Below are 13,693 nucleotides of genomic sequence, written 5' to 3'. Positions count from 1 at the left end.
CTGAGGGCTCTGTTCTGTTCCATTGGTCTATATCTCTGTTTTGGTACCAGTACCATGCTGTTTTGGTTACTGTAGCCTTGTAGTATAGTTTGAAGTCAGGTAGCGTGATGCCTCCAGCTTTGTTCTTTTGACTTAGGATTGTCTTGGCAATGCGGGCTCTTTTTTGGTTCCATATGAACTTTAAAGCAGTTTTTTCCAATTCTGTGAAGAAAGTCATTCGTAGCTTGATGGGGAGGGCATTCAATCTATAAATTACCTTGAGCAGTATAGCCATTTTCACAATATTGATTCTTCCTATCCATGAACATAGTATGTTCTTCCATTTGTTTGTGTCCTCTTTTATTTCACTGAGCAGTGGTTTGTAGTTCCCCCTGAAGGGGTCCTTTACATCCATTGTAAGTTGGATTCCTAGGTATTTTATTCTCTTTGAAACTATTGTGAATGGGAGTTCATTCATGATTTGGCTCTCTATTTCTATTGATTGGAAGAGTTTCAGAAGGAGTGGTACCAGCTCCTCCTTAGAATTCGGCCGTGAATCTGTCTGGTCCTGGACTTTTTTTTGGTTGGTAAGCTATTAATTATTGCCTCAATTTAAGAGCCTGCTATTGGTCTATTCAGGGATTCAACTTCTTCCTGGTTTAGTCTTGGGAGAGTGTAAGTGTCCAGGAAATTATCCGTTTCTTCTAGGTTTTCAAATTTATTTGTGTAGAGGTGTTTGTTGTATTCTCTGATGGTAGTTTGTATTTCTGTGGGGTCGGTGGTGATATCCTCTTTATCATTTTTTATTACATGTATTTGATTCTTCTCTCTTTTCTTCTTTATTAGTCTTGCTAGCGGTTTATCAATTTTGTTGATCTTTTCAAAAAACCAACTCCTGGATTCATTGATTTTTTGGAGGGTTTTTTGTGTCTCTATCTCCTTCAGTTCTGCTCTGATTTTAGTTATTTCTTGCCTTCTGCTAGCTTTTGAATGTGTTTGCTCTTGCTTCTCTAGTTCTTTTAATTGTGATGTTAGAGTGTCATTTTAGATCTTTCCAGCTGTCTCTTGTGGGCATTTAGTACTATAAATTTCCCTCTACACACTGCTTTAAATGTGTCCCAGAGATTCTGATATGTTGTGTATTTGTTCTCATTGGTTTCAAAGAACATCTTTATGTCTGCCTTCATTTCGTTATGTACCCAGTAGTCATTCAGGAGCAGGTTGTTCAGTTTCCATGTAGTTGAGCGGTTTTGTTTGAGTTTCTTAGTCCTGAGTTCTAATTTGATTGCACTGTGGTCTGAGAGATAGTTTGTTATAATTTCTGTTCTTTTACATTTGCTGAGGAGTGCTTTACTTCCAACTATGTGGTCAATTTTGGAATAAGTGTGATGTGGTGCTGAGAAGAATGTATATTCTGTTGATTTGGGGTGGAGAGTTCTGTAGACGTCTATTAGGTCCTCTTGGTGCAGAGTTGAGTTCAATTCCTGGATATCCTTGTTAACTTTGTGTCTCGCTGATCTGTCTAATGTTGACCGTGGGGTGTTGAAGTTTCCCATTATTATTGTATGGGAGTCTAAGTCTCTTTGTAAGTCTCTAAGGACTTGCTTTATGAATCTGGGTGCTCCTATATTGGGTGCATATATATTTAGGAGAGTTAGCTCTTCCTGTTGAATTGATCCCTTTACCATTATGTAATGATCTTCTTTGTCTCTTTTGATCTTTGATGGTTTAAAGTCTGTTTTATCAGAGACTAGTATTGCAACCCCTGCTTTTTTTTGTTCTCCATTTGCTTGCTAGATCTTCCTGCATCCCTTTGTTTTGAGCCTATGTGTGTCTCTGCATGTGAGATGGGTCTCCTAAATACAGCACACTGATGGGTCTTGACTCTTTATCCAATTTGCCAGTCTGTATCTTTTAATTGGATCATTTAGTCCATGTACATTTAAGGTTAATATTGTTATGTGTGAACTCCTGTCATTGTAATATTAGCTGGTTATTTTGCTCGTTAGTTGATGCAGTTTTTCCTAGCATCTATAGTCTTTACATTTTGGCATGTTTTTGCAATGGCTGGTACCAGTTGTTCCTTTCCATGTTTAGTGCTTCCTTCAGGGTCTCTTGTAGGGCAGGCCTGGTGGTGACAAAATCTCTAAGCATTTGCTTGTTTGTAAAGGATTTTATTTCTCCTTCATTTATGAAATTTAGTTTGGCTGGATATGAAATTCTGGGTTGAAAATTCTTTTCTTTAAGAATGCTGAATATTGGCCCCCACTCTCTTCTGCTTGTAGAGTTTCTGCTGAGAGATCTGCTGTTAGTCTGATGGGCTTCCCTTTGTCGGTAACCCAACCTTTCTCTCTGGCTGCCCTTAACACTTTTTCCTTCATTTCAACTTTGGTGAGTCTGACAATTATGTGTCTTGGAGTTGCTCTTCTTGAGGAGTATCTTTGTGTCATTCTTTGTATTTCCTGAATTAGAATGTTGGCCTGCCTTACTATGTTGGGGAAGTTCTCCTGGATGATATCCTGAAGAGTGTTTTCCAACTTGGTTCCATTTCCCCCCTCACTTTCTGGCATAGCAATCAGATGTAGATTTGGTCTTTTCACATAATCCCATATTTCTTGGAGGCTTTGTTCATTTCTTTTTCCTCTTTCTTCTCTAGATTTCTCTTCTCGCTTCATTTCATTCATTTGATCTTCAATCATTGATACTCTTTCTTCCAGTTGATCGAATCGGTTACTGAAGCTTGTGCATTTGTCACCTAATTCTCATGTCATGGTTTTTATCTCTATCAGTTCATTTATGGCCTTCTCTGCATTGATTATTCTAGTTATCCATGCTTCCATTCTTTTTTCATGAATTTTAGTTTCTTTATGCTGGGTACATAGTTCTTCCTTTAGCTCTGAGAAATTTGATCGACCTAAGCCTTCTTCTCTCAACTCGTCAAAGTCATTCTCCATCCAGCTTTGATCCTTTGTTGGCGATGAGCTGCGTTCCTTTGGAGGGGGAGATGCACTCTGATTTTTTGAATTTCCAGCTTTTCTGCCCTGCTTTTTCCCCATCTTTGTGGTTTTATCTGCCTTTGGTCTTTGATGCTGGTGACGTACTGATGGGGTTTTGGTGTTGGTGTCCTTTCTGTGTGTTAGTTTTCCTTCTAACAGTCAGGACCCTCAGCTGCAAGTCTGTTGGAGTTTGCTTGAGGTCCACTCCAGACTCTGTTTGCCTGGATATCAGCAGCAGAGGTTGCAGTAGATAGAATATTGCTGAACAGCGAGTGTTGCTGTCTGATTCTTGCTCTGGAAACTTCGTTTCAGAGGTGTGCCCAGCCATGTGAAGTGTTAGGTGTGGTATGTCTCCCAGTTAGGTTACTCAAGGGTCAGGGACCCACTTGAGCAGGCAGGCATTCTGTCCATTCTCAGATCTCAACCTCCGTGCTGGGAAACCCACCGCTCTCTTCAAAGCTGTCAGACAGTGTCATTTACATCTGTAGAGGTTTCTGCTGCTTTTTGTTTAGCTATGCCCTGTCCCCAGAGGTAGAGTCTACAGAGGCAGACAGGCCTCCTTGGGGTGTGGTGGGCTCCACCCAGTTCGAGCTTCCCAGCAGCTTTGTTTACCTACTTAAGCCTCAGCAATGGTGGGCGCCCCTCCCCCAGCCTCTCTGCTGCCTTGCAGTTAGATCTCAGACTGCTGTGCTAGCAATGAGGGAGGCTCCGTGGGCGAGGGACCCTCCAAGCCAGGTGTAGGATATAATCTCCTGTTGTGCCATTTGCTAAGACCTTTGGTAAAGTGCAGTATTAGGGTGGGAGTTACCCGATTTTCCAGGTGTTGCGTGTCTCAGTTTCCCCTGGCTAGGAAAAGGGATTTCCTTCCCCCTTGCGCTTCCCAGGTGAGGCAATGCCTCGCCCTGCTTCAGCTGTCGCTGGTGGGACTGCACCAACTGACCAGCACCGATTGTCCGGCACTCCCCAGTGAGATGAACCCAGTACCTCAGTTGAAAATGCAGAAATCACCTGCCTTCTCTGTCGCTCGTGCTGGGAGCTGGAGGCTGGAGCTGTTCCTATTCGGCCATCTTGCTCAGGATCTCAGGAGTGAGTTTTAAATGAAGAAAAACACTCTGAGTATTTAAAGTATTACTGTGTAAATTTTTACCCTATGTATTTATTTATAACAAGAGAAACTTACGATGAGTGAAGCCGTCTTAATCAGTTTGGGCTGCTATAACAAAATGCCATAGACTGTGTAGCTTGTAAATCACAGAAATGTATTTCTCTTGGATCTGGGAACTGGGAAGTCCAAGATCAAGGCACTGGCAGATTTGATATTCTAGTGAGGATCTGCTTTCTGGTTCATAGGTGTCACCTTCTAGGTGGGTCTTCACATGATGGCAAGGGCAGGGCAGCTCTCTGGGGCTTCCTTCATAGGGGTAGTAATCTCATTCATGAGAGCATGACCTTATCACTTCCCAAAGGCCCCACCTCCTAATACCTTCATTGTCAGGGTTAGGGGTTCAAAAAACAGAATTTTGCGAGAACACAAATATTCAGACTATAGCAGAGTCTTATAAAGAAAAGCTTGAGAGTAGAAGGACAATAGAACTACAGTGTTTAGGAGTTTGCTCTTCTTTACTAGTTCAGATTCACTGCCTGAAATGAAAGTTTTTTACTTCTCCAGTGAGCTGTTTTACTATTCATTACCACTGAAAGCCATGGAAACTCACACCACATCTTCATAGCCACCTCTGGTGCCTGTTTTTCTATTTGTAGATTCACACTTACTTATGGTACATTAATGGCTGTCACACCAGAGTTAGCTACAACTAGGTTGCTTCCATTAAATTCAGGAGGAAAAGATAATTGCTGAACTAATATAGATGGTTATGCTGACAGTTTTATAAGGGAAGAGTAGTAGGAAAATTGGATAGGCACTCCATATCTTAAATTTGTTAGATTTATCTAATTATAAAATGAAACTTTGTGTAGAACTTTTTGAAAACTCAGAGAAGTATAGAGAAGAAAACTAAACTTACCTGTAATCCTCTTCTACAGAGATTACACTATTTTTGTTCTATAGTCCTATTGTGTATGTTTACAATTATACACAAATGCATATGCCAGTTAAAGTACATACTTTTAAAAATGAAATTATTATGATATATAGTTTTATATCCTGTTTTTAAAAATATGGTATCACCACTAATATATTATGATAGCTTCCACTCTTTTTCCCTAAAAACAATCAGTGTGTTAAAACATTTTTATACATAAATCTTCTTAAGTTAGATAATTTCAACATTTTTATGACTTTTAAAATTGCAGTAGTTTTGGGGGGAGCAGGTGATGTTTGGTTACATGCGTAAATTCTTTAGTGATGATTTCTGAGATTTTGGTGCACCCATCACCCAAGCAGTGAACACTGAACCTAATGTATAGTCTTTTATCCCTCATCCCGCCTCCCACCCTCCCCCTGGAGCTCCCAGAGTCCATTATACCATTCTTATGAATTTCTGTCTTCATAGCTTAGCTCCCGCTTATAATTGAGAATGTATGATATTTGATTTTCCATTCCTGACTGACTTCACTTAGAATAATGGTCTCCAACTCCATCCAGGTTTCTGTGAATGCCATTATTTCGTTCCTTTTTATGCCTGAGTAGTATTCCATGGTGTGTGTGTGTGTGTGTGTATGTGTGTGTGTGTGTGTGTGTGTTTTTTTTTTTTTTTTGAGACGGAGTCTCGCTCTGTCACCCGGACTGGAGTGCAGTGGCCAGATCTCAGCTCACTGCAAGCTCCGCCTCCCGGGTTTATGCCATTCTCCTGCCTCAGCCTCCCGAGTAGCTGGGACTACAGGCGCCAGCCACCTCGCCCGGCTAGCTTTTTGTATTTTTTAGTAGAGACGGGGTTTCACCGTGTTAGCCAGGATGGTCTCGAACTCCTGACCTCGTGATCCGCCCGTCTCGGCCTCCCAAAGTGCTGGGATTACAGGCTTGAGCCACCGCGCCCGGCCGTGTGTGTGTGTTTATAATCACATTTTCTTTACCCACTTGTTGACTGATGGGCATTTGTGCTGGTTGCATAGTTTTGCAATCACAAATGGTGCTGCTATAAACATTCCTGTGCAAATGTCTTTTTCATATAATGACTTCTTTTCCTCTGGGAAGATACCCAAGTGTGGAATTGATGGATCAAATGATAGTTCCGCTTTTAGTTCTTTAAGGACTCTCCATGCTGTTTTTCATAATGGTTGTACTAGTTTATACTCCCATGAGCAGTGTAAAACTTCCCTTTTTAACACATCCACACCAACATCTATTTTTTTTTCATTTTTAAATTATGGCCATTCTTGCAGGAGTAAGGGGTATCACATTGTGGTTTTGATTTGCATTTCCCTGATAATTAGTGATGTACAGCATTTTTTCATGTGTTTATTGGCCATTTGTATATCTTCTTTTGGTCTATTCATGTCCTTAACCCAGTTTTTGATGGGATTATTTTATTTTATTTTTTTCCTTGCTGATTTGTTTTAGTTCCGTGTAGATTCCAGATATTAGTCCTTTGCTGGATGCATAGTTTGTGAATATTTTCTCCCACTCTGTGACTCTATGGGCTGTCCATTTCCTCTGCTCATTTTTTATTTTGCTGTGCAGGAGCTTTTTTGTTTAATTAAGTCCCATCTATTTATAATTGTTTTTGTTGCATTTGCTTTTGGGTTTTTGGTCATGAAGTCTTTGCCTAAGCCAATGTCTAGAAGAGTTTTTCTGATGTTATCTTCTAGAATTTTTATGGTTTCAGATCTTAGATTTAAGTCTTTGATCCATCTTGAGTTGATTTTTGTATAAGGTGAGAGATGAGGATCCAGTTTCATTCTTCTACATGTGGCTTACCAATTATCCCAGCACCATTTGTTGAATAGAGTAACTTTCCCCACTTTTTGCTTGTGTTTGCTTTGTCGAAAATCAGTTATCTGTATGTATTTGGGTTTATTTCTGGGCTCTCTACTCTGATCCATTAGTCTATGTGTCTGTTTTTATACCAGTACCATGCTCTTTTGGTAACTATAGCCGTGTAGTATAGTTTGAAGTCAGATAATGGGATGCCTCCAGATTTTTCCCTTTTGTTTAGTCTTGCTTTGGCTATGTCGGGTTCTTTTTGCTTCCATATGAATTTTAGAGTTGTTTTTTTTTTTTCCTAGTTCTATGAAGAATGATGATAGTATTTTGATGGGAATCATGTAGAATTTATAGATTGTTTTTGAGAGTACGGTCATTTTCACAATATTGATTCTACTCATACATGAGCATGGGATGTGCTTCCATTTGTTTGTGTTGTCTGTGGTTTTGTGTCTTTCAGCAGCATTTTATAGTTTTCCTTGTAGAGATCTTTTACCTCCTTGGTTAGGTATAATCCTATGTATTTTATTTATTTATTTTTTTTAACAGCTATTTTAAAAGGGGTTGAGTTCTTGATTTGTTCTCAGCTTGGTCACTGTTGGTATATAGCTGTGCTACTGATTTGTGCACATTCATTTTGTATCCTGAAACTTTACTGAATTTATTTATCAAATCTGGGAGCTTTTTGGTTGAGTCTTTAGGGTTTTTTAGGTATATAATCAGGTCATCAGCTAACAATGACCGTTTGACTTCCTTTTTACAGGTTTGGATGCCCTTTATTTCTTTGTCTTGTATGATTGCACTGTCTAGGACTTCCAGTACTATGTTGAATAGAAGTGATGAAAGTGGACAACCTTGTCTTGTTCCACTTCTCAGAGGGAATGCTTTTAACTTTTCCCCATCGAGTATAATGTTGGCTGTGAATTCATCATAGATGGCTTTTATTACCTTAAGGAATGTCTCATCTATGCCAATTTTGCTGAAGGTTTTAATCATAAAGGGATGCTGTATTTTGTCAGTTGCTTTTTCTGTGGCGATTGAGATGATCATGTGATTTTTTGTTTTTAATTCTATTATGTGTTGTATCACATTTATTGACTTGCGTATGTTAAACCATCCCTGCATCCCTGGTATGAAACCCATTGGATCAAGGTGGATTATCTTTTTGATATGCTGTTTGCTTCAGTTAGCTAGTATGTTTTTGAGGATTTTTGCATCTGTGTTTATCAGTGATATTGGTCTGTAGTTTTCTTTTTTGTTATGTCTCTTTCTGGTTTTGGTATCAGGTTGATACTGGCTTCGTGGAACGATTTACGGAGGATTCCCTCTTTCTCTGTCTTGCGGAATAGTGTCAATAGAAGTGGTACCAGTTCTTCTTTGAATGTCTGGTAGAATTCGGCTGTGAATCCATCTGGTCCTGGACTTTTTTTTTTTGTTTGGTAGCTTTTTAACTATCATTTCAATCTTGCTGCTTGTTACTGGTCTATTCCGAGTGTCTCTTTCTTCCTTGTTTAATTTAGAAGGGTTGTGTATTTCCAAGAATTTATCCATCTCCTCTATGTTTTCCAGCTTATGTGTGTTAAGGAGTTCACATTGTTCATGGTAGCCTTGAATCATCTTTTATATTTCTGTAGTATCAGTTGTAGTATCACTCATTTCATTTCTAACTGAGCTCATTTATATCCTCTCTCTTCTTTTCTTGGTTAATCATGTTAATGGTCTATCAGTTTTATTTATCATTTCAAAGAACCAGCTCTTTGTTTCACTTACTTTTTGTGTTTTTTGTTTGTTTGTTTCACTTTCATTTAGTCCTGCTCTGATCTTTGTTATTTCTTTTCTTCTGCTGGGTTTGGGTTTGGCTTGTTCTTGTCTCTCTAGTTCCTTGAGGTGTGACCTTAGATTGTCTGTTTGTGCTTGTTCAGACTTTTTGGTGTAGACATTTAATGCTACGTACTTTCCTCTTAGCACTGCTTTTGTTATATCCCAGAGGTTTTGATAGGTTGTGTCACTATTATTGTTCAGTTCAAAGAATTTTTTAATTTTCATCTTGATATCTTTGTTAACTGAAAGATCATTCAGGAGCAGATTATTTAATTTCCGTGTATTTGGATACTTTTGAAGGCTCCTTTTGGAATTAATTTGCAATTTTATTCCACTGTGGTCTTCTGAGAGAGTACTTGATATAGTTTTGATTTTCTTAAATTTATTGAGGATTGTTTTATGGCCTATCATATGGTCTATCTTGAAGAATGTTCCATGTGCTGATGAAAAGAATATATATTCTGGGCCGGGCGCGGGCTCAAGCCTGTAATCCCAGCACTTTGGGAGGCCGAGACGGGCGGATCACGAGGTCAGCAGATCGAGACATCCTGGCTAACATGGTGAAACCCCGTCTCTACCAAAAAATACAAAAAACTAGCCGGGCGAGGTGGCGGGCGCCTGTAGTCCCAGCTACTCGGGAGGCTGAGGCAGGAGAATGGCATAAACCCGGGAGGTGGAGCTTGCAGTGAGCTGAGATCCGGCCACTGCACTCCAGCCTGGGCAACAGAGCGAGACTCCGTCTCAAAAAAAAAAAAGTATATATATTCTGCAGTTGTTGGGTAGACTGTTCTGTAAACATCTGTTAAGTCCATTTGTTCTAGGATGTAGTTTAAGTTCATCGTTTCTTTGTTGACTTTCTGTCTTGATGACCCCTCTAGTACTGTCAGTGGAGTATTGAAGTCCCATCTAATTATTGTTTTGCCATCTGTCCCATTTCTTAGGTCTAGTAGTAATTATTTTATAAATTTGGGAGCTCCTATGTTAGGTGCATGGACTAATCCTTTTATCATTATATAATATCCTTTATTGTCTTTTTAGTTTTTGCTTTAAAGTCTGTTTTGTCTGATATAAGAATAGCTACTCCTGCTTGCTTTTGGTTTCCGTTTGCATGGAATATCTTTTCTAATCCTTGACTCAGTCTCCGAAGTAGCTGGGACCACAGGTGCATTCCACCATTTCCAGCTAATTTTTTTTGTATTTTGGGTAGAGATGGGGTTTTGCCATGTTGCCCAGGCAGGTCTCAAACTCCTGAGTTCAAGTGACCCTCCTGCCTTAGCCTCTCAAAGTACTGGGATTACAGGCATGAGCCACCACACTTAGCCATTTTTGAAATTTCTTTAAGTTGGTTTTTACCTTTCTCTGGTGCCTCCTTGAGTGGCTTAGTAATCAACCTTCTGAATTATTTATCTGGCAATTCAGATATTTCTTGTTGGTTTGGGCTAGATCCATTGCTGGAAAGGTAATGTGATCTTTTGGGGGTGTTATAGAACTGTATTTTGTCGTATTACCAGAACTGCTTTTTTAGTTCCTTCTCATTTGAATAGATCTGGAACTCACGGGCTGCTGTTTGGATTCTTTTGCCCCATAAGATGATCACTTGATGTAGTGGTCTCCCTCTTCCCCTAGGGATGGGAATTCCTGAGAATCAGACTGCAGTGATTGTTGTGCTTTTCTGCATCTAGACACCCAGCAGGGCTACCAGGCTCCAATCTGGTCCTAGGGAATGTCTGCAAAGAGTCCTGTGATGTGATCTGTCCTCAGGTCTCCCAACCATGGATAGCAGCACCTGCTCCAGTGGAGGCTGCAGGGGAGTGAAGTGGGCTCTGTGGGAATCCTTGGTTGTAGTTTTGTTTAGTGCTCTGGTTTCCTTGAATGCCAGTTATGCTAGCAGTGAAGTTGTCATGTGAACAGACTCAGAACTTATGGTTAAGCTGATGTTTGGTAAGCAGTGGAATTAGCTGTTGTTTTCTCCTTCTTTGGAGCAGGGTTGTTCTGTTATGAGTTGCTGTCATGACTTGAGTTGGTTGGCCTCTAACCAGGAGGTGGTGCTTTCAGGAAAGTGCCAGCTGCACTAGTAGTAGGATGGTATAATATTGCCCTATGTTGGCCAGGATGAGTACTCAGGTCATCTCACGTGATGGGTGAGGCTGTAAAACTCCCAAGAGCTTATGCTGTCTTGTGGCATTTGCAGTGGCAAGTTCCTTCTTTAAAAGGGTCTGTGAATTCTTTTGGTTTTCTTGTTGTGTTCCTGCGGTGATTCTTGGAACGAAAGTTCACAATGTGAGTCTCCAGATGCTGTTCTGTCCATCTAAGCAGGAGCAGTGCATTAGACCTGTCTCCTATCTGCCATTTTCTTCAAAAGAATTTTAAGCCTGTGGCTTTTGATATAGATTGCCAAATGTTTTCCCAAAATCTGAACCAATTTAAAAAAATTTTATAATAATTCTAATTATACTTAGACTCCTCCACATTTATTTTATAAAGATAAACTGCCTCCAAATTTATTTTATAAAGATAAACTCTTTTTTTTTGGCTTTTTAATTTAATATTGGATATAAATAAATTATTGAAATTCCCAGATAATGAATGCAATTGTTTTGGATAAATCAGTGGGATAATTTTTTTTTTAATATTTAGTTATCAAAATAGATTAAGGGCAAGTAAAGTTAGGGAGACTGACTTTCTTTGTATTTTCTTTATACTTAGCCAGAAATTTTTCTGTTACAGAAGAATTAGATTGTTATTTACATGCCAAATATATGTTTTTGTGCTTATTCCCAAGAATGATCTTTCATATCAATAATAAAATAATTAGGTTGATAAATTTAAGAACCATTTTAAATCAAATAACATCACTTCAATATGTGCATAAAGGCTAGATCTTGTCAAAATTTTCCTCTCCCCTCTTTCTCTGTTTTTGTGTGTGCATAAGCCTAACTATATCAGTTATTCTATGCTTTTGGAAGTATTTTTGCTGACAAGTTAAAAATTGTTTTTTTTTTTTTTAATTTTACTTTAAGTTCAGGGATACATGTGCAGAACGTGCAGGTTTGTTACATAAGTATACACATGCCCTGGTGGTTTGCTGCACCCATCAACCCATCATCTACATTAGGTATTTCTCCTAATGCTATCCCTCCCCTAGCCCCCCATCTCCTGACAGGCCTCGGAATGTGATGGTCCCCACCCTGTGTCCAAGTGATCTCATTGTTCAATTCCCACCTATGAGCAAGAACATGCAGTGTTTGGTTTTCTGTCTTTGTGATAGTTTGCTGAGAATGATGGTTTCCAGCTTCATCCATGTCCCTGCAAAGGACATGAACTCATCCTTTATTATGGCTGCATAGTGTTCCATGGTATATATGTGCCACATTTTCTTTATCCAGTCTATCATTGATGGGCATTTGGGTTGGTTTCAAGTCTTTGTTATTGTAAATAGTGCTGCAATAAACATACATGTGCATTTGTCTTTATAGTAGAATGATTTATAATCCTTTGGATATATACCCAGTAATGGGATTCTGGATCAAGTGGTATTTTTGGTTCTATATCCTTGAGGAATTGCCACACTGTCTTCCACAATGGTTGCACTAATTTATAGTCCCACCAGCAGTGTAAAAGCGTTCCTATTTCTCCACATCCTCTCCAGCACCTGTTGTTTCCAGGGTTTTTAGTGTTTGCCATTCTAACTGGCAGGAAGTGGTATCTCATTGTGGTTTTGATTTGCATTTCTCTAATGACCAGTGATGATGAGCTCTTTTTCATATGTTTCTTGGCCACATAAATGTCTTCTTTTGAGAAGTGTCTCTTCGAACCCTTTGCCCACTTTTTGGTGGGGTTGTTTGCGTTTTTCTTGTAAATGTGTTTAAGTTCCTTGTAGATTCTTGATATTAGCCCTTTGTCAGATGGATACATTGCAGAAATTTTCTCCCATTCTGTAGGTTGTGTGTTCACTCTGATGATAGTTTCTTTTGCTGCCCAGAGTAATTGGTAGATTCAGTGCTATTCCCATCAAGCTACCATTGACTTTCTTCACAGAACTGGAGAAAACGACTTTAAATTTCATATGGAACCAGAAAAGAGCCTGTATAGCCAAGACAATCCTAAGCAAAAAGAACAAAGCTGGAAGTACTGAAGATTTAAAGACTATTATTTTCAGAATAATAAGAATTTTGGAAGCACTTGAATTTCTTATAATTTAAGGTGAAATGAACTGTTTTGCTTGAGAGCAACTCTTCCGTTAATATAAAGCTATAAAGTTCTATGCAGAAATTCCAATACCTATTACTGATTCCTAACATTTGCATTATCTATTTGCTTTTTTTTCTGTTTAGGACATCCAGGCAGAAATTGATGCCCACAATGACATATTTAAAAGCATTGACGGAAACAGGCAGAAGATGGTAAAAGCTTTGGGAAATTCTGAAGAGGCTACTATGCTTCAACATCGACTGGATGATATGAACCAAAGATGGAATGACTTAAAAGCAAAATCTGCTAGCATCAGGTCAGAATAGTCAATATCAAAATAAAAATAATGGGGTGGAGGGGGCAGATACTTGTGATTTTTGTATATCAGAAAGAGAAAGGGCAGCCTTACCACTGCTGCTACTTTATCAGAAGCAGTTTAAGATTTAAATGCAAAGCCTGTTTCCTTGAGTTATATAGTTCAAACTCAATTTGTGTCCAATACTGTCTACTAACTGTTCCAGACTATTCATAAATGTTCATATATTTTAAACCTAACAATACTAGTAATAATACTATTAGCAACATCTGCTAATGACTGAGTGTTTACCTTAACTATGTACTTGTTAGGATCTTTACAAGTGTTACTTTATTTCATAATAAAAAAAATCCTAGAAAGGTGGGTAGTAGCATTATTCCTTCTATGAGGAAACAGAGGTTTTGAGGCTAAGAAGTGCCAAGCCAGAATTTGAATCTAGATCTTTTTGACTCTTGGCAGTGAACATGTTTTGCTTAATCATGCTGTTTGTATGCCTCGTTCAAGATG

General features: G+C 39.0%; 1 protein-coding gene across 11 annotated transcripts in view; it reads left to right on the top strand.

The window, feature by feature from the left end:
• UTRN (utrophin) overlaps positions 1–13,693 on the top strand; it is a 596,706-nt gene that overhangs the window by 398,400 nt on the left and 184,613 nt on the right. For all 11 annotated transcript variants that reach the window (XM_033235159.1, XM_033235162.1, XM_033235163.1 and 8 more), the window contains one exon: positions 13,014–13,186. In XM_033235159.1, coding sequence (XP_033091050.1) covers positions 13,014–13,186 — 173 coding nt within the window. The remainder of the gene's footprint in view (positions 1–13,013; positions 13,187–13,693) is intronic.

The sequence above is a fragment of the Trachypithecus francoisi genome, unplaced genomic scaffold (genome assembly GCF_009764315.1).
Source record: "Trachypithecus francoisi isolate TF-2019V2 unplaced genomic scaffold, Tfra_2.0 Lachesis_group15, whole genome shotgun sequence".
Lineage (NCBI taxonomy): Eukaryota > Metazoa > Chordata > Mammalia > Primates > Cercopithecidae > Trachypithecus > Trachypithecus francoisi.
This window is presented reverse-complemented; position numbering and strand designations above follow the sequence as displayed.